This window comes from Dermacentor silvarum, chromosome 4, assembly GCF_013339745.2.
Source record: "Dermacentor silvarum isolate Dsil-2018 chromosome 4, BIME_Dsil_1.4, whole genome shotgun sequence".
Classification (NCBI taxonomy): Eukaryota; Metazoa; Arthropoda; class Arachnida; order Ixodida; family Ixodidae; genus Dermacentor; species Dermacentor silvarum.
The window spans coordinates 12,694,631-12,721,083 of record NC_051157.2 but is presented as its reverse complement, the minus strand read 5'-3'; the positions used below and the strand labels follow the sequence as shown (position 1 = coordinate 12,721,083).

Below are 26,453 nucleotides of genomic sequence, written 5' to 3'. Positions count from 1 at the left end.
TCTAATTGCTTCTAACATGGTAGTTAGGTACTTTAAAAAAAATTATGGGGTTTTACGTGCCAAAACCACGATCTGATTATGAGGCACGCTGTAGTGGGGGACTCCGGAAATTTGGACCACCTGGGGTTCTTTAACGTGTACCTAAATCTAAGTACACGAGTGTTTTCGCATTTCACCCCCACCGAAATGCGGCCGCCGTGGCCGGTATAAGATCCCGCGACCTCGTGCTCAGCAGCCCAACACCATAGGTCCGTTCGATTCGCCTGCACCACTGTGAACCAGTTCACGGTGGTTCACGAGAAGTTCAGAAATTGTGCAGCTCGATTTCTGTGGTGCAGGCACAGCGCGACACTCGAAACGAATGCCAAGGTGCAGACGCGGTGCAGGCGTTATGTTATGTCCGACTAATGTGCACGGAGTGCGTAAGTTTGAGAGGTCCTGAACTGCAGATATGATCGAATGCTGGGGCGTAAATACACACCACACTTGCGTAGACACATCAGACGTGCATAAGCGGGGTTTTAACGGCGCTCGCGCCCATGTGCTGTGTCGTCTGCTGCGCTGCTGCCGCGCACCTGTACGCCTGCACCAAGGCGGCACCGACAGTGGAGTGGGTGCAGGAAAACCATGAACCAGCCTTGCACCTTTCCTGCACCTTTTGAAACGAATGGCGTGGTTCAGCGGGCGCCATTGCTGCACCGCTGAAACGAATGGCAAGGTGCAGCACCTCGTGAACTGGTTCAGGCGGTGCATGGTGAATCGAACGTACCTCATATATCCACTGAGCAACCACGGCGGGTGAGGTACTTTTGATAGAGGGACCAGATCGGAGAGGAAAAGTCAAGTTGTGGGCGGAAGAATGTTTGCAAAGCTAGCTTGTGGACAAGAGAAGGCAAGTTTCGAAGGCTGCGACGTCAATACCCCCATGAACTCGCTGCATTCGGCACACATGGTGGTAATTTGAAGAGTTCAGGAGAGATTATTAGCAAGGGTGACGGCCGAGATATTTAAGGAATGAAGCTTGAGATAACGTTGGGCTTTTTTATGCCGTGCAGAAAAGTTAGAACTAGGACGTTTTCGGCTGAAAGACATTACTTTGTATTTAGTTGAGTTTAATTTCATTAGCCAGGTGTCACACCAATCACTAATTAGGTCGAGGTCTTTTTGAAGAGTATGATGGTAAGGAAAACTGTTAATGGGGCAATATATGATGCATATTTGCGCATGCATGATATGTTATTGGGTAGGTCATTAATATAGATAAGAAACAGTAGGGGAATCGGAATGCTCCCCTGTGGTACACCTGAGGAAACTTTAGAATGGGGTGAAGAAAAATTGTTAACGGTGGTCAATTGCTGCGGGTTAGAAAGAAAATTGCGAAGCCAAGATAAAGTTAGTGAATCCAGATTTAGTGCTGATAATTTTAAAAAAACTAGAAAGGTGCAGTTGGTTTGTAAGTTAGAATTCATGTTATAATTCAAATCTGTCGTTCTGCTAAGGTAGACTAGTTCCTCGCGAAGCAGCCTGTGGTGCGCGCCGCACTCTTAACGATGATGACTGTGCGACGGGAAAAGATACTAAGCACACAAATAAGGATCGACACAGCAATACTGTAAAAAAGAGTATCACGTTCAGCTGTCACCTGTACTTCTTCTATGGCGACTTACGGCAACCAAGTCCGAAATTATTCAGTACAAACCCTTCTCCTAAAAATTAGGTTGACATTTTAGCCTAGTCGGGTGCTAATTATACAGCGACAAATCTTCCCACAGGAATGAGAGAAAGAAAAAAGATATGTATTTATTATTGTCTAGGAATTGGGCGCGGTTCTTTTGGTTGTGGAGCATCTGCAGGTAGGGGTGATGGAATGGGATCATTGGCGGGAGAGCAAACGCTGATGTTTAGGGTGTAGTTCTGGAGCCTCTCACGAAAAAAAAAACGAAGTCGTCGAGGGAACGGACGATCACTTTCAATCGTCATGCAATTTTAGTTGATGTATCCCACTCTACGTAAGTCTTGGCAGCAGCGTCGTCAAATGTGTTCTCTACGCGACCTATGCGTTGTTGGCTGCATTAGCTGCTTCAGTTGCTGCGTGCCGAGCAGTTTCGAGTGCTGTATGCGCTTATGAACTGCTGACGTAAAAGCGCCTGGTCTACGCAAGTAATTGCCTGTTTAACGATTTGTTCGGTGCCTAATTGTTTCGGTGTTGTCATAGTTAAATCATCCTTGTTTCCCTAAATATCTTGGCGGAAGCGGCGAGGCTGGTCTCGATACACATTGGAGGTTAGGTGTTTTCTTATTGGCAGAGAAGCGTACAGTAAGTGGGTGCTATAGTCACCATTCTATAATCAAGACGTCAGTGATAATCATGTCCGTCGCACTTGTGTTGGTCGCATAGCACTGAGCATTGCGTATCCAGCGGGAAGGCCAACTTGTACCGTTAACGAAACCGGTATATGTACACATATACCGGCTCCAACTACGATGTCCGTCGTCTCGACTACTCAATCTCTGCATTGCTGTTCCCGCAGTCCCGGCAGCGACGGCGCCCCAGCAGGCAGCGCGACGACCAAGGTGGCCAATAAGAGCGTGCAGGCGGGTTGCGTGGTGTGCGACCCGCTTCCCGAGATCATTCGACGCCCGCACATCATCGTCGAAGGTGTCGAACCGGTCAGGAGGTCCAGTCTGCGCAGCTCGGATAGGTACATAGACTCCTGTGCATGTTCATGTATATGTGAAAGAGTATTAGAGTAGTATTCTCTTCAGGTCCGAGAAAATTCTAGTGACTCAACAACATTTAAAGTCACAAGAGTTCTAATTTGGGCTTGTTGGCTGAACGTACTGAACAGCGCAGGAAACTGGACTGGAAGACGCCAGTGTTGTAGTTTTCACGTGTAGTCCAGTTCTCTGCACTGTTTGTTCAGCATGTTGATCTAAAGTCTGTTCTTATTAACAACTGGTCTTTTACCAACATAAAAAACTTTTTTTTATCAGATGCCACGTGTACGTACTCACAGTAGCACCTCCGTGTATGTATACAGAGTCCATTTCTCCAGTTTGGTGTGATAAAAGAGCATTTTTGCTTGCCTGAAAACTTAATTACAGACTCAACATCATGTGGCAGTTCGTTGCCTTCACTTTTCATCCTGAATTGCGTCATCTGTTGCCATTTGAAATGTACTACACATACTTTTTTTTGTCGGTGACGATGCAGCAGTACGTCTCACACAAAGTATAAATTTTCTCAAAGGCGGTGACATCAAAATTATGAAATGCTTGGCATATACTGCCGCCTATACGTCTTGCTTTATGTTACGCCAGAATATGTTATGTTACCTTTTCAGGCTCGATTTCGAAAATTATGAAAGCCGATGTCCACGAGGGTGAACACGGGACCTGAGGAGGCTCGTGGGCCGTAATGAAACTCTAACGGGATAGAACTGCTGGCTAAGCTTAGGCGTAATTACTTAGGCGTAATCTCCATTCAAAAGTCTTTGCAAGTCATGGTTTAACAGGCTCGAGCTTGCTTGCTTGCTTGTGTAACGCCGCGATGTAAATGTGCCACGCTCTAAGTGCACGCTTCAAGTTCTTATCAGTAAGCTCAAAAAAGAGGTATGAAGGTAATATTTTACTCATATAGGGTCCGTAAACTGCAAATATGATTTGCAATGTATCAACATTGTGATGTAATTGCCATAATCATCATTGATAAAAAGGTCACATAATCACTCATCTTTGACTATGTAAAGCGCGGGTGTCGTAGCGCGACTTCCAGCGCAGCAGTCAATCTCGGTGTTCCTCTCGCTAAGACAGCTCTTCGCTGTCCCGGATGTCAGTCAAACGAACTGTCGTCGTCATTGTCGTGGTTGTCGTAGTTCTGCAACCGTTGTCACCATGTCGTCGTCGTCGCTGTTGCCGCAGTGTCGAAGTCGTGACTTTGTGGTATTCGTCATCACGCCGTCGTCATCGCTGTCATTCCATCTGTCATCGTCATGCCGCATTCATCGTTGTTCTCATCGTACCTTTCGTCAGAAATCAATATCCATGGTACCCGTGAGATGTGCATGTTCTCCTTCGCTTATCTTTGCGGAAAACGAACGATAACAATTATACCCAGTTAACTGGCTTACACGACAAATGACTTCAGAGCGCAGAACGTGTGTCTTTATTTCTTCATTTCGCTGAACGAGAAAGAGGAGTAGAAAATTTTCTGTACGAAGAACTGGCCGTTTACCCTTACTGTGTGCCGAAACTTGTCATGTGAAAATAAGCTTTTTTTTTTAGAGCTCAGCTCTTAGGCGCCCGTTCCTGCGGTGAGCGTCGGCATCCTCGGCGTAACCGAGCGAATCAGCACAGCTAAGGATGAAAGGGCGAGCGTGGAGCGCAGCGGGAGATGAAAGACGGCAATTGCGAAGATAGCGCGAGGAGGAAAGCGGAGGAAGATGGTATGGCGAAAGCGTGAGAACGGAAGCGTAGTGACGCGCAAGACGTGTTCTGCGGTTCTACACATAGATAGTTTTCAACTTGACATCATTCGCAGTGTCTTTCGTTGGCCTTAAATTTATACATGAGAATTGCTTCTTCTGAGGCTTAGCAAGGTTGGTATGGCAGCGGATTTCCCGTGTCCACTTTTAGAGCGCAGCTCTTAGGCGCCCGGTCCTACGTTGAGCGTCGGCGTCCCTCGGCGTAACCGAGTGAATGAGCAGAGCGAAGGATGAAAGCGAAATCGTAGCGCAGCGGGTGCTGAAAGACGGCGGTAGCGAAGAGAGCGCGAGGAGGGAAGCAGAGGAGGAGGGTATGGCGAAAGGGTGAGGAGGAAAGCGAAGCGCCGCACGAGACGTGCTTCACTGCAGCGACCAGGCAGGCGGCGAGCGTGCCCACCGCTACCATATATGGAAACAAAGCGCTGGCGTCGGCTTCGGACCCACTGCTCATACGCTACTTCACCTGCGCTGCCACCGCTAGAGCACGGCTGCTGGATAAAAAAAAAAGGTGCGGCCTGCCACGTGCATCGAAAACGGTGTGATCCGTCGCGGCGCCACACGTCGGGGGCTGCAGTTGTCTGGCATCGGCATAGCAAATGCGTCAGGAACGCGCTTGAAACGCCGTCACGCTTGCAAGACAAAGCGTTCCATCGCCGATGACTAGCGCTGTTCGGCCCAGCCAAGCGGCCGACAATGCAACTACGGCCGTCACGTTCGCTCCCATTGCAGCGCGCCCGACGCGGCAGGCCGCACCTTTTATTGCGATAGCAATTATATGGACACTTCAACCGGATTTCTGCCGTCGCCGTCGCCGTCGCCGTGAGGTTCCGTATAGATAAAATCTTCGTCGCGCGCCGTATGCCCCAGCGGAAGCGTGCGGGGACGCGCGCTATCATGGAGAGCGAACGCACTCAATCTCCCACGCGCAAGCAAGGAAGCGGAAAGCCAGCGCCGGAGGGGGCAGGGGGGGGGGGGGGGGGGAGGCATTTCTCTGCCAACAACCGCGCTCGTCGCTCGTCCGCACAGTCTCTTATCTCTCCCACGCGCAAGCAAGGAAGCGGGAAGCCAGCGCCGGAAGGAGCGGGGGGGGGGGGGGGGGGGCGCACTTCTACGCTGCCAACAACCGCGCTCGTCGTTCGTTCGACCGCACTGTCTCTTATCTCCACACGGCTCTGACCTTTATGCGCCGTGCATTCGCCGCTCAGTTTCCGTTGAAGCGATAGACCGCACGTACCTTCGCCCGCTGCGCGGCGTATGCGCTCGCTGCCAGCGTTTTGAGAGTTGTTGGCTGCAGTCATTCAGTGTGATCTATTCCTGTTTGTTTGTGCGCGCTCACACCACGCTTGTTCATTCAGTTAGTAATAGTCGGGCCACATTTTCCAACGCACGCTACACATGCAATGCTGCCCAGATCGGCAGTGCAGCACTACAGATGTGTCCCTTCGCACGCGCTGCCCACGGTAAGCGCTTCTCATCAACACCACCGTTTCACACGCGCCTTCTCGTGGTCATCGAGTCTCTCTTCATGTCGGTATACTTACGCCGCAGCACACCTGCTTACTTAATCAGCTCATGTTTACTACAATTCATATTGCTACCAAGGCCGCTCACCTTACTTCGTATGACATTGCTGTGTTGCTATCGCATTCATTGCTTCGCCCTTAGGGCGAAACTGTGACATTTTTTTTTTTATCCAGCGGCCGTAGCTAGAGAATGCGCTCTTCACGAGCCACCCTTTCCTGTGTTCACGCTTTCTTTCTGAACAATAAGCGACGCAACCGGTGGAAATGCTTCGTCTGCCGCTGCTACTAAACGAGCTGCCCGAGCATAGGCTCAGAGCCGCTGCCGAGAGGACCCTGTCCTTAAGAATAAAATTCTTTGCCACAATATATCGCGAATTCAAAGCACCTAAACAGCTGCACTCAAAGTTCGCATTAGTGAGTATTGTAATCGTCGGTGAATTTTACAGCGAAGCTGTTAAGGGCTGACTCTTCGATGGTCGCGTTCGGAAATAGAGAAAAAACTCTCATTGGCCGTATGCTGTATGTGCGAGTGAAAGCGCGCGAGGGAGAGGGACGCGTGCTTTCACTGGGAGCGAACGCACGGCGGAGAGCAAACGCAACTTCCCAGTGGAAGGGGAGCGGTGGGGGAGGAGTGCATCGAGGCACCCTAGACCGTGCGTGTGCGTGCCCGCTCTCCCACTGCTGCGCATGCGCGTAGCCCTGCCGGCCTCTGCCGCCTGCGCCGCGGACTCTCTCTGGGCTCTCGCCCGCCTCTCCTCTAACAGTCGACAACGGCGTTTAGCCGTTCCGTCACGTTGCCAGCGTTTTGACAGCGGTTGTGTGCGGTCACACAAACAACGCGCACAACTGTTGTCGACGGCGGCAGCGTTTTGCCCGCGTTCGCACCGAACGCGCGCGGCGTTGGCGACGTGTTTATGAAGAACGCGCCAACATTTGCCGTACACCCTATGGCGGTGTACCGTAGCGACTATAAGGCCACGGTACCTGTGGTGACTAAATAAGTGAAAACCACCGGATCATATGTATTTCTAATTTTTTAATAGTTCAAATAACCAATCACACCATCACATCTTAATTGTCATAATTGGAAATGCATAATTCCCACCAAAGTACAGCTTCGCTCGTCTTCCATCTCCACCCCAGTGAAAGCGCTGACAGTTTTTTTCTTTCTTTATGTCGCACCTGCTTCAATACAATCCGCGAGCACGTGTGCTACGTCCTGTGTTTACGTTCCAAGGCCACACGTGGGGTTACAAGTGACACGGTAGTAAAAAAGGGCTCCACAACTTTCGACTGTACGATTTCAAATTTTCAGCGCACGATCACATTTTTAAAAAAGCAAGAAAACATACTGTGGCACGATGTCGACCTCAAATCCCGTTCGTAAAATGTCGAACAGCGCTTCCGAGACGCAAATACAATAATAGTGGGAGTAAATCTTCGAATTTCTCCGCAAGAACTTCACCACTCGCAAAGAAGCACACTTACACCACCTTTCCGTGAGCTGGTTTTTTTGAAAAAAGCAGTCGCTGAATTTTACTGAATTTGACATTAACCCCAAGGAACCTCACGAGGCAGTCGTCAACACAGCAGTAAAGGGGTAACAAAGCGTGAGCAAAAAAAAATTGTTTTAGTATTGCGTACTGTTTATAGACCACAGCGACTTCATTCCTTTTCCTTTTTTTTTCTCTCTTTCCGCTCGCTTACAGCACCAGTGCATCGCCGGAGTCGGGCAGTTCGAGCAAAAAATCTGTCTCTTTCAGCATGTAAGTCACCACGGACTCGCTAGACGGTTTATCGTGAAAAAACAGTGCGTAGATGAGACACAGAGGTTAAGAAACAGACACAACAAAACACAACAATGCTTCGTTGTGTCTGTTTATGGCCCTCTGTGTCCCATCTTCGAAATTTTGTAATCATTTTTAGGGTACTTCACGGACTTTCCGGAGGCTATCTATGTAAGTTTCAATGTATGTATATATCTAACCGTTTTCCCGCCTACCTGACTGAGTCACTGGGTAGTTTATGGTCGAATGGGTAGCTCATCGGGCAGCTGCTGAGGAAACAGGGTTCGGAACCAACCATCGGAGCAACTTGGGTCTCTGAGTATGTGGTAATGTGTATATATGTGCCGCTCTTCAATGAGCCCCTTTCATTTCGCAGTAGATGCGAGTCTGGGTACGTATCGCTGTCCGCAGAAAATATTCGACGCCGACTCGAAGCACTGGGTCTGTGCCATTCAGTCTGTGCTGGTCTTCAACGAACCTATTTGATGCCAACTTGGGTACGTGCCAGTAGGTGTGCGCCGCTCTTCAATCGTGAAAAAGATCCCTCAAATATATTCCACGCTGAACGGAATTGAACCCCCGTCACAAGGGTTCCTCAAGGACAGCAACCCGGCGCTTTTGCAGACTACACCACAAATGCACTGGGCATGTGTCGCTGTTCAGTGAATCTCTCGCCAACTTGGGTCACTGCGTATGTGCCACTGTTTGTGCGGCAAGTGAGGGATCAATTCTCAGCGTTTGCGGGCACTGCACCGCACTGCTTCTCGTCTCGGAAGCTACGTGCGGACTTCTCGGCAGCGCCACCAGATGGTGCAGCGTGTCCAGAAAGAAGATCGAGAGAGAGAACCTCGGTTGCCGCATTACCCGTTTCTAAGTGTTTGCACGCACCGGCGCGTCATGCATTTCGGATCCCACGCGCAGGCTTCACGGCGGTGGTGCTAGATGGCGCCAAGTGTTCTTAGGGAAGCGCGAAAGAAGAGTGTATCGCTGCAGTACAGGCCTCATAACCCGTTTTGACGGTGGCAATATAAGTTCTGTCGCTATATTGGTTCAATGTTAAAAGCATTACCGTCGGCAGTCATCGTAAAATGAGTTCAGTCATTGTTTTTTTCCAATAAGTCATGAACCAACCAGCCCTAGAGAACGCACTCATTCGACTGCCTGATCTCTGGTTATTAATTTTTTATGCTATGTTTTATTTTTATTTTATTTGTTTTTGTAGCTAACAGCATCTTCTAAAATTTGTGTATTGTACCCTGAATTATGATTCATTCTAACCTTTTATTGCCTTGGTGGCTGTTAGTTGCCCGTTATCTAACGAGCATAGGCTAAATAACGTGAACCCTATCGGTCTCACTAATTTTAGTGAGAAGAGGCCGCTACCGGCCTTATCTGGCTACGGGGACTTCCGCTTCCTGGGACTAGACAATTGTTCTTGTCTATGCAGCTTTCATGTTTTTGTCTTGCAGATAAGAGCGACTCAAATTAGCGAAGTACGCGTACGTGTTCTTCCTTTTGTCGTACGCAGCTTGCACTGAAGTTACAATGTCATCAACTAGCCCCATTCATTAATCGATTTACTCACCTCTTATCGAAAAGTTGGCACCGGACTTAGGCTACCTCCTTTCCTTCTTTACTCCTTCATGTCTTCTTTATTACAAGTTCCTGCATTCAAGGTAACTGTCAATCGAATTTGCAGTTAACAAGTGATTTTGCGGCTGACGTTGACCGAGCACCCGATGACGGTCGAGTTCGTTCAAGTTCGATACCCTGGCCCATGTCTCATTCCCGAACTGATGGCCAGCAAAACATACCGGCTGCAAAATTTAATTCCATTTCAATTTAATTCACGTGATATTTTATTTTGACAAACAAATGTCCAGGACATTTCCATGTCCTGGAAACAATAAACGTAATTTGCGTAGGAAGCTGCGGTTTTATTCTCCCTTTTAAACGCCATACCAGGACCGTTTCTACTATTTTCGTCATTCGTCATTGCTCCTGACATGACCCGCACGCCACCTATCCATCGTTATTGCTGGGATCGGCCACTTAGATCAGAGCGCGGTAAGAAAAAAAAAAGAATGTAACATGAAACGGAACGTCACAAAATACTTTTCTTGGGATTCTGTTGTTAAAAGCTGGAAATGTGGTGTATATAGCTAATCAGAAAAATACAGCCAATGTAGTGCTATGCTAGTATAATAGTAGGACAGTGAAGCACGTAACTGACTTGAATTGGATTCCGGGGTTTTACGTGCCAAAAACCACGATTTGATCATGAGGTACGCCGTAGTGGGGGACTCTGGATTAATTTTGACCACCAGGGTATCCTTAACGTGCCCCCAATTCACGGGACACAGGCGTTCTTTGCATTTCGCCCCCATCGAAATGCGGCCGCCGCTGCCGGGATTTGATCCCGCGACCTCGTGCTTAGCAGCGCAATTAACACCATAGCCGCTAAGCCACCGCGGCGGGTACACGTAACTGGACGTTTCATGCACACGCAGCCGCGCGTACCGGCACTTGCCGAAGTGCGTGTACTGCATCACGATCGTCATCCTCAGCGTGGTCGTCCTCAGCCCGGTCATCTACCTGGCTGTTACCTCCAAGGGGGCCCGAGCCGTCGCGGAAGGTATCGTGCCCGTTCGTTCCCATGTGCTCCTTTCGACTTTTCGTGCTCGAGTGTGTACTCTCATCTCGCCTACTCAGTATGAAGGAAAGTTGGCGTGAGTTGGTATAACTGCATTTTATAACAACAGCGCAGATAGACAACACATAAAGACGAAGACTGCGCTTTTCCCGCGGCCTTTCCTCGTCTTTCGTGTGTTGTCTATTGCGCTGTTGTCACTAACTCATTGCGGTCCAGCAAGAGCTATATCGTTTCTTTGTCAGCCAACCAGAAAATAAATATATAACAGAAGTATTGACAGCTGGGCGAGTTGGTACTAATTCATATTAACTGCGCAACAGAAAAGAAAACCGGAAGACAGCTTGCCCAATGTCCTCGCGTGATCGTCCTTCACGCAACTGTGACTGAAGGGACGCTTCAAGGAACGATTTGTAGCGCACGATGCATGGGCAAGCCTTCATTTCCATTTCTGCAAGATTCAGACGGCTCTCTTTAGCTGATTGGTTGACACAGGCGTTAGTTTGCTATGGACTGCAAGGAGTTTTGGAGACTAAGCGTAGCCCATTCTTTTGCAGGTTTAAAACTTCAGAACGGTGACAAAGAGAAAAACAATGGACATGCACTGTTCGGCTTTCATTAACGCTGAGCGCTTATTTAAACTACACGCATGAAGCAGTTAGTTTAGAACCACATGTTTAGGCCCTTTCTATACAGGCCGGTGGTTATCAGAGAGAAGAAGAGGGAAACAAAAAGAAACAAAAGGAAGCTCAAGGAAGAAACATTCAACGCGACCATGACGTCGTGGGAAGATCGATTTCGGAGAAAATTTTAATGTTTGGCCATTAATTCATGCCATCCTTCTAAACCTAAATAAAAGAGAGACGGTTGTAGAAATCCAATATACAAGTCTAAAGTTACTCAACCTTTCTCCCGTGCCCCTTGTGACCCTTCGGAGTTAACAGTAGTAATGCAAATCATACTCGCACTTACAGAGTAGACTGGCTGCAGGTCTAGTACAACTGTTCATGTCTTGATACTCTTATCACTTTCCTGGGTCGAAAACGGTGCTGTTGGGGAGCTCGAAAGTGTACTCTATAACCAAGCTATCTTCTGTTCTCGCGTACAGAGGAAACAATGTCATCACCAGAACCTCCACAATCGACTTCCGGTCAGTATCATTCAGCATTCATGATATCGCTGTCGTAGTGCTGGTTTATATCTCTTGTACGTGCACTAAGGTCAAACGCCAAGCCACAAGACCTTTTTTTTTAGTTTTGGGGTTTTACAGGCCAAAACCAAGATATGATTATGAAGCACGCCATAGATATGATTATTCGAGTCTCCGGATTAATTTTGACCACCTGGGGTTCTTTAACGTGAACCCAATGCACAATCACATTTTGCCGCCATCGAAATGCAGCCGTGGCGGCCGGAATTTGATCCCGCTACCTCAATCACAATAATCTGGTATATACCGTACACACTGGAACTTTAGTCAATGTTTATTACTTTGCAAAATTTTGAAAACGGAACTATCGTGTGGCCCTAAATTCGAGAATGCAGTTGGAGTAGCCAGGTTTAAGAATGCCGTTTCATATATAATTTACGAAGACAACTAGTGTTGTAATGTGGGCTTGTTGGTATGGCATCTTGTAATACTAATGCAGCACGTACAGACGACGCCCCAAGAAGGCGCATGAAAGAAACGGGCATGTGCCTTCTTGCGCCCTCGTCTGTATGCGCTACATAGTATTAGAAAGACACTTGCAATTACTTCCTATTACATTTAACAAGGCGCTTCAGGGGTGGATACAAAAGCACTGCGCCAATTTGAGGAAGAGAACCAGCCGAACAGAGGTATAATAAAGCCAGCGACATGCATGGATGGCGGGCGCGCATATACATTCATTTTAAACTCACTTCGCGATTTTGTTTAAAGAACTTCATTTCAATGGCGCTAGACTAAACCGAGAACAATGCAATCTGTCAAAAAAAAAGAGGAATCGAGTGAGTTAACGAATTCGATAATGGTCGACGAGCGACTACATGACGCGAGCATGTGGGTTTTATATGTGATGCATTAACTACTTATTTCATTTGCTGGAGCATCTGCTTATTGGGTTACATCTGAGAAAGTCTCTAGATTTATTTTTAGGCCTTCGATTCCGAAATAGCGAGTTACTCGAAGTCGGCTTAGACTCGGGTAAACGCGATAATTCTTTCGCAAATCTTTCTTTGGATTCATTCCTCCTTAAGTGAAATTTATTCATTCATTTGCATGCTTACTCGGCGCAAGCAGGTTATTTTTCACCACCATTTTGAGACTTGTCCGTCGTGGTGTCTCCCTTTCTACGAATTACGGGAACTTTTGCGTTCGATTTCATTGGCGCCCCTGTTTTATCAAACGTCCCAAAGTCCCCTTGAGCCTTAAATTGATATTTTTGAAAAGCTACGCGTTGATGTAAATCATCATTCGAAGAACAACATACTGATAAGGTCATTAATTAATTCAATTCTGCGCTTTTACGTGCCAAAACCACGATAACGTTGAGGCACGCCGAAGTGGAGGACTCCGGATCTGTTTGGACTACCTGAGGTTGTTTAACGTGCACCTAATGTATGGTACACAGGCAGTTTGCATTCCGACTCCATCGAAAAGCGGCCGCCGGGGCCTCGGGCGCAGCGCAACGCCACAGCCACCACGGCGGGTTATAATATTGCCGTGTACGCTCCAACTGCAACACCCTCAAAACTCGGCGTCACGTCATAAACATGGGTCGCTCGTCCGAACTGTAAACAAGCACCGCCACGATATGCGTAGTTGGCAGATTATTAGACCCGTGGAATCCACTGCAAACATGGCGCTGATATAGCTTGTGGTGTAAACATGTGCCACCGCCTGTTCCCGCGATCCATGCCTGCCGTGGTCTCGCTAATAAGTGTTTACGGAGGTGCCTTGGTTCGTCCATCGCAGCCGCAGTGAAACGACTTTTCGATGCGAAAGCATCAAATGGCCCATCGACCGAGAAAGACGGCGTCGGCAGCAGATTCGGCGGCAGGCGTCGGCAAATTCCCATTGGCTGCAACGCCACGTCACGTGCGCGCCTCGACGAAGTGGATCGGGTGAAACGGTGTTGGGTGAGGGGAGAGGGGATCGTCTCGGCACCACCTCACCAGCGCGCCTAGATGGAGCAGATACGGTGACGCGACGCCACGGGGGGATGTGAGTTGTCGCAGGCGAGGCAGTCGCGCGCGTGCTGGTGCCGCCGTCTCGCTTTCGAAACCCGGCGCGCGGTCCGTATCTCTCTCTCCCTCTCTCTCATTCCCACTGGGCTTAGCTGCTGCGTGCACCTGCCGGCCTCGGTGGCCGCTGGTGCTCCTCGGTCTCTCGTTGCTCAGAACGTCGGTGGCATGCGGCGCTGGCACCGCAGGCTACTGCTGCTTGTTGGCTCTGAAAGTATGAAACGCTATGGTAGATTACTCCCAGCGCAAAACTCGAAGGACCGCTCAGCGGCGTTCAGTTGCACATTATTGTTTTAGATGCGAAGCAGCTTATGGCGGGGGCTTTGTCCGTCCCGCGGCGTCCCACATCCCCACAGCCCATGCGCGTCCCCTCCCCCTCTCTCTCCTCTCCTACGCTCCCCCTTTCTCTCCTTTAGGAATCCGGAGCGGCGCGCACGACAGGTGGTGCGACAGTTGCATACTCCGCTGGGGGTGCCACGGTAGTTCCGCGGTATGAAAATGACGGAGCGCACGCGCTTCATTCTTTCTCCTGTGCAGCGCGGCGATGAGCGCTCGGGCCGCTGCCGCGAAACCATCTCCCGCTCAATCTAACCATCTCCCCGCTGCTTCGCATCCACACATGGTTCCCTTTAGCGGGAGATGGAGTAATTTTTTCTTCGTGCGAACCCTTAATGATGTCAATATAGGTACGTGGCCTGCTCGAAATGTTACTTGCAGGCGTAATAAATGCTGTCCGAGTGCCCACGCGGTTGTCGTGTGTTTGAATTCACAACTCATAAGAAGTGCTCAGGTATCCTCGGATTTTTTTTTTTTTCGTGCGAAGCATTTCTTGGCGAACATTTGCTACTTTGACCGTATCTATCTATGTAGCCACCTACGACTTTGTGCTCTCAGCTCTCATGGTCGTTTCTTTAACTTGTTATGTGCCAAAATCGGCATACTATGACAAGAGTGTATGACGAACATAAATGATATGTCATGACATGAATATCATGACATGCGTGTAATGTAGGTCGTCAAACAGCCGCCTACGTCTGCCCTCATGGCTGTTTCGTTAACTTGGTAGGTACCAAAATTGATATATCATGACAGGAGGGCATGACGAACATCAGTGATAGGTCATGACAAAAATGTCATGACATGCGTGTCATGTAGGTCATGACAGTGACCCATCGAAAAAGTTTAACACTCAAAAACCACTCAAATGGGTTTGCACGTGGGTACTAAGTCAAGGAAACAATACAGGATGCTGGTAGAAGTCATAGTCATGAGCATGACTCAGCAAAATGACAATGACTCAGCGGAAGAAGATTAACACTGAAAAACCACTCAAATGGGTTCTCACGTGGGTCCTAAGTGAAGGATGCAGGATACAGGATGCTGGTAGAAGTCATAGTCATGAGCATGACTCAGAAAAAAACGTCAATGACTCAGCGAAAAAAATCGTTAACACTGAAAAACACTGAAATGGGTTCGGACGTGGGTACTAAGTGAAGGAAACACTATAGGATGTTGGTAGAAGTCATAGTCACGAGTGTGACTAAGGCTTTCGCCCTAAGGTCTCTTAGGTGTAGCTAAAGGGACTCCTGAGGACTCATGACATGAATGTCGTGACATGCGTGTCATGTAGGTCATGAAAGAGCCCCCTACGTCTTGGTGCTCTCATGGTCGTTTCGTTAACTTGGTAGGCTGCCCGCACACTGCTTCGCATAACAAAGACTCCCACAGGGCGTGGGATCTGCCGGCGTTTTTTTTTTTTTTTTCCGTAGGGCAGTCGCCTCGAAGTAAGCTGTGAGCCACATTGGGTACGACATTTCAATTGGGATTCAGGGTTGTTTACGGAAGCCGCCTACTGATTACGTACGGCATGTGCATATGCTATAGGCGCCGCAGCACTCTGTAAGAGAGTATCTCCTCAAAAGTATCTGTCAAGTACGCATAGCGCTATAACACTTATTCGTCATATCAACCACGAATAAGGAATCAGCAGCGACAACAAGCCTCTGAGAAGGTTCCGGTCTTCTGCTCACATTTACAGGCGCCATCCACTGCAGTTTCATCAAAATTGGTCTTCACATAAATGAACCTATCTCGCTCTTTCCATGCGCTTGATAAACCCCTCAACTCAGGGGTGCTGTCGTTGCCACGCGCGAGCGCATTGTGCACTGTCCCGCATGCGCACGACAGCTGAGGTCATAGTGTTTCGTACTGATACTGCGGCCTCGGTAGGTTCCAAATGAACTTACTGGCAGCTGGCGTCGAGAACACCGCTCAAACCTGCTACCTCCGGTCGCCCATGCAGGAAGCGCTATTTTTTTTTTTTTTTGCTATTTCAATTGCTTCAGCCACGATAAGTTTGCTTCGCTGTTCATCGTGGGCTAAGATTGTCTTAGCCCATGATGTTCAGGTTCAGCTAACGCGCGCCTAAAAATACCGCAGTACTTAAGCGTTACCGTATCTAAGGTGCTGATAAAACGAAACGTCAGACGGGATTGCTGCGAAGATAGCGCCGTGATTACTGTCGGGATTGCTTCGTGAATTCATGCCCCAGTTATAGCTAGTGATTAACACCGCAAGCTCAAGGTGAACAGTAAAAGAGAACTATCGTTCATTCTGCTTATTTCATTCGCACTTTTCACGTACACACTTGAGAACAATTTGCATCCTTTGGATCTTGTGTAGTCCCCCAACAACGAAGGTGCTCTATTTTTCACGTATTTACGTTGTTTAACGCTGCGTTATTGGTACTTTCCGACCACGAACGGCATGCGGGTATAGCAGCGAGACATAGCAATCCTGACAGGAAAGTAAAGAGCACAATGTGTCAAATAAAGGAAGAGCATGCAAGACGTATGAAGATTATAGTTCAGCGCAAGATAACATTCGAAAGGCGTAAAAATTTTTTAGTCCGCCACCTGGGTCTCATGGGCTCTTATCAAATGCATAAGCTTGTAGTAAGTTTCCTTTTCTTATTTCGCTTTTTTCCTTAAAGCCTCCCGCTAAATCAAATTGCGCCAGTTCTAAGGATTGCCTTTGCGACAATAGGGAATATGAAATCTCGTATTTGTGAAGAACAACTACTTGTTTACGTGCCAGTTACAACATATTAACTCGCTTTTTTTTTCTTTCAGACCTAAACGCAACTTCATCGCACAGTAAGCATGCATTTAGGACGAGCTACCTTCCCGCTTATTTTACATTATCATTTAGATTGCTTTTTTTTTGTAATTGTGCGCATCTCCTTTCTTGATCCATAATTGCCGAAGACGATCTTGGTAAGAACGGATTGTGTTGATACCTCTCATGACATTATCCCACACTACACGCTATTGCTAATAACACCGAATAATTCCGTTGGCCAAACTTATTGTTTGTCTTCTTTCTTTTCCAGAATTTCATGACAAGCTGATCCTGATGGGCTGAAGCTGAACTTGATGGGCTGAAGCTGAACATTCACATTTTAGAATATATTCTGCAAAATAGCGCGTATCAGGTCGATGGCGCATGCTTACACTCAATCTCGTGTAGAGTTTAGATGTTAGGTAACGCACGGCAGCAAAAACCGGTGCTTCTTTTTTCGTAATATGAGCGTAGCTTTCTTCTTTTCAATTATGTGGAAGTTTGGGCCTGTTGGTAAGACATGACAAAAACTTTAAGCACACAACCAGACCAGGAAGTGAAAGAAGACGGGAGACACACATAGCGCGCGTGTGTCTCCCATCATATTTGACTGTCCTCGTCTGGTTGTGCGCTTAGTTATTTTTTTCACTTGTTCTTTTCTTTTTTTTTCAAACATATACAGCATCAAATAGTTTCTGTGCACCGTGCCTATTGGGTAAAATACATGTTAATATCTCTTCAACATCTTGTAGCGAGTTTGTATGCTGTCATTGTAGAAGAGAGTCTAAAAGCCAGGTGAAAACTGTAATGTATATTTTCTTGACCTTTGCCTCAGTCTTAACTTTATCACACCCGATATTCTTCGAGCTCTTAGCACTACGTTATCGGATTCTGCGAAAACGCACAATTTTATCATACTTTTCTCGCATCATGTGGTCATAGCCGTTACCCAATTACTTTCAATGTTGTTGTGGCCCGCAGAAGACCTCCATCGTTAATGTACTGTGTCAACTAAGTTGCGTTGATGATAAGCGCATTTATTTAACGACCAATATCATTGCTGCACATTGTGATTAAAGTGAATAAACTGGTATTGCTGCCAATTTCCGTCGTAAGGTTTCTTTTTACACACAATCGCATCAAATTCTGGAGCCATCGTTCTGTTTGGCCAAACATTCCTCTGTGCCTTCGCGAGTTGGTCGGTGTCACCGGGTGTAATTTGTGCGTGCAGCTCCCAAGTTACTCGAAACGTCGCATGTAATGTCAAAGTTACATTCAAAAATTCTCCTTCGAACAACTCGCTTACACCTCTCGCACATTGTCTAGTTTTCATAAGAAGGCCTAACAGGGTGTCATGATGCCGCGATTGATTGATTGATTCATTCATTCATTCATTCATTGATCGATCGATCGATTGATTTATTGATTTATTGTACTGCGTCTCAAAGCTCCGCCTGCGCTATAAGACACAGGGACCATTGTGCGTTCTTCAAACATTGAGATGGGACTTTTGCGGTCGGAACCCAATCTCGTGTTAAGAAGAATACAATTACACAGCCGCTGTATGACCGCGAAGGGCATTTTGATGCATTCATTTTGTTGGTTGGCTTCGGGTACATCCGGACCTGATCCGGACGGCACGTGCACTTCTTGATCGGCATTTATTTTGTTTTCTTAAACATCATCATCACCAAACAGGAGAAAGGGACCTCGCGCAGCAAAGTGCGCAGGAGAAGCTTCTAGGTATTAGCCTACAATTTTCTTTAGAGCTACCTACTGCTGTCCAATTTTTTTACATATCCCCCTTAGTGGGTACGAGCCATGATAAATGTTCATCATTATCATCACCATCATGTGTTTACCTCGATGGGGCTCGATGCACACAAACTGCAGAGCTGCTGGGCTTCTAATCCTGTGAGTATGTGCATACGAGCGTTTGTCGTCGTTTATCGATCATCGAACAATATTCTTTGCTTGCAAAACGGAGAACGAGCACGCTACTGCAGGAAGTTCCACACATGAGTGACGAAATGCAGGCATGTTCACCGTGTCACCTTCTCTTTATTTTATTTTCTGCTATGCTGGGCAGCTATTTGCAGGACGTAATACTATATTTTCCTCGCCGTAACAACGATCTGACACCGCCCGCAGCACCTTTTCTCAATTTTCACATACCTTGTCTTGCGTACCGTGGTTCTCTCGTTCCAACTTATCTTGATGTCTGTAAATCCGTTTTCGAGTATATCGCTCTATTAAGTATTGTTGTGACATTATGTCGCATTTGAATCATTGAGTGTAAGGTCTGAAAGCAACACATGTAGAGCCCACAAGACATGCCGTAGTGGAGGGTTTCGGATTACGATTTTAATATAACCTACCCCTAATGCGGACATATGTAGTTACTTTGCGCTAGAGCTCCGCTGTCCGAAATAAACGCGTTTTCCCGTTTGCTCGAACCTTCGTCGCGATTTTGTGCAATCGCGATTTGTAGATGAGGCGTGGGAGAACAAGACACAAGGTGACGAATTTTACGAATCAGTTAGAGAGAGAGAGAGTATTTACTAGAGTTATCATTTACTAATATTGTTCCTCGTTTCTAAGCTCGTCCTAAGCAACTTACTAGAGGTTTCCAAGACGCTTTCGTAAGGCAAAGACATCAGCCGTTGTGGCCCAATGGCTTTGGCGTTGTCCTGTGGAGCGCGGGGATGCGGGTTCGATTCCGGGCTGCGACGGCCGCGTTCCGATGGCGGCGAAGTACGAAAATGCCCGTGTACCAAGCTTTGGCTGCGCATTAAAAGCAAAAAACAAAGATCGTCCAAATTAATCCGAATCCTACCACTACAGCCTCTTTCGCAGCCTAAGGGCCCATTCACACTTGTGACTAGGCGAGGTCGCGCGACCAAGTTAGTCGCAAAGCGACCAGTCGCAAGTAGTCGCAAATGGTCGCTTTTCTCGAAATGCGACCGTTCCGGGCCAGTCGCTCACTGCTCGATTTTTCAGTCGCGCGACCGCAGTCGCAGAACAGCTGAACCAATCAGATACGAAGGAACAGGACGTCCGTATACGCTGACGCTTATTTTATGCGGCGATGACATTTCAAGCAGACGTAAACGGCATATCGTGAGACATTTCAGTTTAGCGACTCGTCGGTCGCATTTGTAAGTGTGAACATCGTTCGTCTTGAGTAGTTTTCTGGTCGCCAGTCGCAATCGGTCACGCGACCTCGCCTAGTGGAAAGTGTGAATGGGCCCTAAGTGTTGCCTTGGGACGTTGGGACTCAATCAATCAATCAATAAGGCAGAAGTGCAAATGAATAACTGACAATTTCACTGCTGGAAAAGAGACAGAGCAACTGTCTGATGGCCTAGTTTGTTCGCAATGATGAGTTTCGCAGGCTTCCTCGTCCATTCCTTCCTTCTCATCAATCATGTTGTAAATTGCGCAAGGACAGGAACGCACGATTGCCAATATTATGAAACTGAGGCTCATGTAAATGGAAAGACAGTGGAAGGCATATTTGGTGACGAGTAACTTTCCTCAATTAATTCCGATAATACTATACGAAGGCGTCATGAGCGACCGTCGAGTCGGGCTGAGTCAGCCTGGTGGCATGGCGTAGGTTGACCCAGCCCGACCCATTTGCTGCGCGTATGTAAACGTCGGACAAATCAGCGCTCCGACTTGAGCGGGACCACTGAAACGTCAGCATTCTTATGCGCCAACAGCGGCAATGGTACTTGGAGAAGGCAAAGACAAGGACTGTGTGGTGCAACCTGATCGTAACGATAAGACCCATGAAATAGAATCGTTGCAGACGGCTGTAGGAACCAGAAGCCCCGTTTGAACGCGGTTACATGGCACGCCGTAGTGGCAGACTCCGGATTAATTTCGACCACTTGGGACTCTATCGAAATGCGACCACCTCGACCGGCATCGGCCCCGTAGCTTCGAGCTCAGCAACGCAACGCTATTAGCCACTAAGCTACCGCGACAGGTGGCGCTAACAGGAATTGTTGGTTTTGCTCTTTCGCATGTATCCATTTCTGTAGGTTCACCAATTTGTGAGTCAATTTTCGAGGCAGCTGGTGGGCACCGACTTTACAATAAAAAAAACATAGAAGAAATAAAACTTGCAAACTAAAGCACATTTGCCCATTCTGGTGTCCTGGAGATGTACTGAGATGTACTTATATGGGATTTTTGAAAAGCGACTTGGAAGCGCAAATGCTAGACAATGAACGAATACAACGGACTAGTATGTGAAGTACACTTCCTGTTTTTTTTTTTTTTTTCTCCAGAACTATTCACGCGGCGTCCAATTTGTGCGGCGCGTCCAGCACAGAGTCAGGTGCAGGCAACGGATCCTGCTACCTGCTCGATCCGGCCTGCGACCTGCATGCGCATTTCTTCACTGATGTGCAATATAACCGTTACAGACCCCCCTCCGTGTACACGGATGCCGAAGGTAGGGAATATGCGAAAGTCCGCTGCTTCACCTCATTAGGTCCCTGCTACTAACAACAAGGAAATGTGATTGTTGACGACCACCGCTATTTGACCAGTTCAAATTTCTCTCTTCATTTCAGGCTTCAACCTGAACCTCTTCAATTCCCAGTGCTACTCGTTTTAGTACAACCACAAATGGATCACTCCCACTGTAACAAAGAGCGTTCTTAAAGTATTTCAGGAGCACTTCTATAATTTCCCATTTCCCAATCACATTTGCGTGTTTGTGTGCATGTATATGTATGTATGGAATCTGAACCTGGTAACGTTCAACACGCGCACCCTCTCGAGTGAGGCTAGCTTAGCAGGGCTATTTGAGGAATTATTAGGCATTGCGTGAGATATTATTGGCCTTAGTGAGGTTAGAAGAACTGGTGAGGCTTACACAGTGCTGACTAACGGCCACGTCCTCTGCTACAGAAGTATTCCAGATAAGAGAGAATTCGGGGTAGCATTCCCTAATTCATAAGGACATAGCAGGCAACATTCGTGAATTCTACAGCATTAATGAGAGGGTAGTGGTCGTCGTAATAAAGCTGAATAGGAGGTATATAATGAAGGTAGTACAAGCCTACGCCCCAACCTCCAGTCACGATGATGAAATAGAACAGTTTCATAAAGATGATGAATTAGCGATGAGAAGATGCAAAATCAATAAACTGTAGTAATGGGCGACTTCAGTGCAAAAGTGGGGAAAAAGCAGGCTGGTGAGCAAGCACTTGGCAACTATGGCATCGATTCTAGCAACACTAGAGGAGAGATGTTGGTAGAATTCGAGAAAAGGAATAGGCTCCGAATAATGAATGCCTTCTTCAGGAAGCGCAGCAACATGAAGTGGACCTGGTAAAGCACTAATAGAGAAACAATGAATGAAATAGATTTCATACTCTCTGCCGATCCCAGCATAGTGCAGGATGTAGAAGTGTTACGTAGGGTAAAGTGCAGTGACCATAGGTTAGAGAGGTCTGCGATTTCTCTCAATTTGAAGACAGAAAGAGTAAAATTTGTGAAGGAGAAACAGGCCAACCTAGACGCAGTAAGGGTAAAAGCAGACGAATTCAGGCTGGTGCTCGCAAACAAATACCCAGCTTTAGAACAGGAAAATGAAGACAACATAGAGGTCATGAATGAAACCGTAACTAGGCTGATATCAGAAGCAGCAATTGAAGTGGGAGGCAAGGCACCAAGGCAATCAGTAGGCAAGCTCTCCCAAGTAACAAAGGACCTAATAAAGAAACGACAAAACATGAAAGTCGCAACCTCGAGAGATCAGATCGAATTCGCTGAACTGTCAAAACTGATCAACAAGAAGAAAGTAAGGGATATTCCAAATTATAACGGGCAAAAGATTGAGGAAGCAGTAAAATATGGACACAGCATGAAATCAGTGAGAAGAAAACTTGGCATAGGACAAGGTAAGATGTATGCACTGAAAGATAAGCAGGGTAATATCATCAACAATTTCGATGACATAGTAAAAGCAGCGGAAGAATTCTATACTGACCTTTACAGTAACCAGAGAAGCAAGGCTACTTTAATTCGAAATCATTCGAAGTAGTGATGAACAGGATACACAGGCTTCTTCTATAATTAGCGATGTAGTTAGAAGTGCCTTGCAAGACATGACCAGGCGAAAAGCTGTTGGGGAAGATGGAATAATAGTTGATTTAATCAAAGATGGAGGAGATATCATGCTTGAACAGCTTGCGGCCCTTTATACGCAATGCCTCACGAATTCAACTGTACCAGAGAGCTGGAAGAACGCCAACATTATTCTAATTCATAAGAATGGAGACGTTAAAGAATTGAAGAATTATAGACCCGTTAGCTTAATTTCAGTATTAAAATATTCACCAAGATAATTTCCAATAGAATCAGGGCAACACTTCAGTCAACCAAGAGAACAGGCTGGCTTCGGGAAGGGATATTCTACGATGGATCATATCTATGTCATCAATCAGGTAATTGAGAAATCTGCGGAGTACAATCAACATCTCTATATGGCTTTCATAGATTATGAAAAGGCATTTGATTCAGCAGAGATACCAGCAGTCATAGAGGCATTGCGTAATCAAGGAGTACAGGAGGCATACGTGAATATCTTGGCAAATATCTACAAGGATTTCTCAGCTACCTTGGTTCTCCACAAGAAAAGTAGAAAGTTGCCTATCAAGAAAGGGATCAGGCAAGGAGACGCATTCTCTACAATGCTATTCACTGCATGCTTAGAAGTATTCAAGCTCTTATACTGGGAAGGCTTAGGAGTGAGTATCAACGGCGAATATCTCAGCAACCTTCGGTTTGTAGATGACATTGTTCTATTCAGCAACAACGGGGACGAATTACGGCAAATGATTGAATACCTTAACTGAAAAAGTGTAAGAGTGGGGTTGAAGATTAATATGCAGAAGACAAAGATAATGTTAAATAGCCTGGCAAGAGAACAAGAATTCAGGATCGCCAGTCAGCCTCTAGAGTGTAAAGGAGTACGTTTATGTAGGCCAATTACTCACAGGTGTCCCAGATCATGAAAAATAAATTTACAGAAGAATAAAATTGGGTTGGAGTGCATACGGCAGGCATTACCAAATCCTGACTGAGAGCTTACCACTGCGGTTGAAAAGAAAAGTGTACAATCATTGCATTCTACCAGTGCTAACATATGGGGCAGAAACTTGAAGGTTGACAAAGAAGCTCGAGAATAAGTTAAGGACGGCACAAAGAGCGATGGGACGAAAAGTGTTAGGCCTAATCTTAAGAGGCAGGAAGAGAGCGGTGTGGATCAGATAGCAAATGGGGAGAGTCGATATTCTAGTTGACATTAAGAAGAAAAAACGGAGCTGGGCAGGCCCTGTAATCTGTAGGATGGAAAACCGGTGGACCATTAGAGTTACAGAATGGACACCAAGAGAAGGCAAGCGCAGTCGAGGATGGCAAAAAACTAGGTGGGGTGATGAAGTTAGGAAATCTGCAGGCACAAGTTGGGATGAGCTAGCGTAAGACAGGGGTAATTGGACGGACACTTAAAGCCGTCACTCTAGTATGTGCGCGTACACACCGCATGCGAACACACACGGCGTGGTGGTGTTAGACAACACACGCGCACACGCATGCACACATGTTTGACGACTAAAGAAAGAGCCATTCAACAGAAACCAGACGTGTGCGTCTGTGCTTCTGTGCGTAGACGCGCACGCAGTAGAGTAGAGTTAACAAATAAGCCTGTTTTCCCGAAGCCAGTTTCTCTCTTTCAGCAATTCCTCTTTTCTTCACCTGAATAATTCCAAAAAAGTTTGATTCCCTATTCATTTCTTCTAACTTTACTTTGACAACTCTCGAATCACGGGCATGCTTTTAGTTAAAACGCGAGTTCTTCTCTTTTTTTTTCCCCCGCTGTGTGCGCAATCTTGCCGTCTGTTTCTACATGGTGGAGCTCCTTGGTTTTTTAATTGAAGGCCGTTTTTTATCAAACCATCGCAGAAAAATGCTCGCTACATCCAAAGTAGCGGGGAAAAGAAACGAAGTTGGGAAAGTGCTGGACGTTACGAAGGGCCCGCAAAACGAACGAACGAGAAGAAAACACCCGCTTACCCTATACTGGCCTGTTTCCGCTCGGCAGAAGCGTATAACGCAATGCCCACTTCGTTGCCTCTCAGCGCCATACACGCCGTCTCCTAACTGAATTCCTAGCTTTCGCAATATGGTGGAAGCAGCACACCATTGCTTTGCAACAGGAGTGCCACACAACGTTCAGTGTTTGTAACTTTATTCTGGCTACGGGCTTCAACGGCAACTAATGGGCTACGTCAAGTCATCAGCTACGCCCACTTAACTAACGTGGGCTATTTTCCGAATGTGAAGATTTACGCTGTTATATCTCACAAGTGCATTGCGCCATGTATGCGCATGTGTGTGTGTGTGTGTGTGTGTGTGAGGGGGGGGGGGGGGGGCTATTTTGTAGAAGCTAAGGCGCAGCCATCTTCAAGAAATGAGAATACAAGGAAGCTGAAGTGGTATCTATTACATCTGCTTCATCCAACCATAGCTGGTACTCAGCGTCGGTTAGATTATAGCGTGGAAACTTGTTTGAAAGCCACCATAACTGCGAAGCTTCACTTTCCTTGAGCCCTGTAATATAGCCCTGTCGGTCGGTGGACGAGAAATAACTGTTTCCCACGCGCAAGTGCTACTATACCGAAAATATAAAAGCACAGTAAAGTGGTTGACATAAAATTAAACACTGAAGAAAGTTTACTTGAAAGATAGTTCTGGAGATATGTCATTTATTAGGTGCGCACTTAGAGTGTTTTGCGTTTAGTAATACTGGACACGTACTTGCTGTGTACCTTGCAGGCGAACCAACAGTCGTATATTTCCAACTATTCATCCAAAGCCCATTTGACGTCTGTCCCGTAAATCAGGTAAGCACGACAATGTACCTTTCATCACTCCCGATGAGCGAGCAAGGCCGCCCGCGCTACGCCTGCACTCCCAAGGGTTGAAGGAGTCATTCTATCCTATTGAAGCGGATGCAATGTAGACCCGCCGTCGGGGATCGGTGGGTGCCGGGTTCTGCTGCTAAGCACGAGGTGGTGGGTTCGATTCAGGACCGTGGAGGCTGCATCTTAAAGGGGAAGAAAACGCTCGGGTACTTGGTTATGGGTACACTTTGGAGCAGCTGACATGGTTAAAATTAATCCAGAGCCCAACCACCACGGCGTCTCTCATAGCTACACTGTTGCTATGGAGTGTTAAACCTCATGAAACAACCTGCATTGCAGAAAGAGTTTGATCTAGTGAAGGCGCCAGAAGGGGGCACTTGAACATGCTATGGCTCCGGCGCCTGTCGAACGCAAACCCTAATTGTCTTTCATCCCATTGTCAACAACTAATTCTTGAAGCAATGTTAAAATACAAGCATATAGCAGGATGATTCAGACTGTCCGAATTTTTTAACATTCATGGGAAGCCGTGTGTGTTGGTGTTGTCTTCACTGTCAACGTCGTCGCTGTCATCGTCAACGCATTCTATTTATTTCTTTTAAATACATAAGGAAATGGTAAGGTAGGCTTCTTTAGGGCCTGCTATCCCGAAATGCCAAATACACTGCTCAGGCGAAGCATTCTGTCAATCGAGTTTTCGCCGTTGTTCACTTTCA

At 47.0% G+C, this 26,453-nt stretch overlaps 1 protein-coding gene across 3 annotated transcripts; it reads left to right on the top strand.

Annotated features, from left to right (window-relative positions):
- Positions 1-2,424: 2,424 nt before the first annotated feature.
- On the top strand, positions 2,425-17,412 carry LOC125945171 (uncharacterized). 3 transcript variants are annotated; one of them, XM_049666780.1, is made up of 5 exons: positions 2,425-2,702; positions 7,717-7,773; positions 11,553-11,594; positions 16,801-16,824; positions 17,061-17,412. In XM_049666780.1, exons 1-5 carry the CDS (start codon positions 2,485-2,487, stop codon positions 17,068-17,070), a joined length of 351 nt encoding a protein of 116 aa, XP_049522737.1. In that variant the 5' UTR covers positions 2,425-2,484; the 3' UTR covers positions 17,071-17,412. The 3 variants fall into 3 exon arrangements, 2 of the variants coding, with proteins under 2 accessions (XP_049522737.1, XP_049522738.1); XM_049666781.1 differs by lacking the exon at positions 16,801-16,824; XR_007466671.1 differs by lacking the exons at positions 2,425-2,702; positions 7,717-7,773 and adding an exon at positions 10,333-10,429.
- The last annotated feature ends 9,041 nt before the right edge of the window (positions 17,413-26,453 follow it).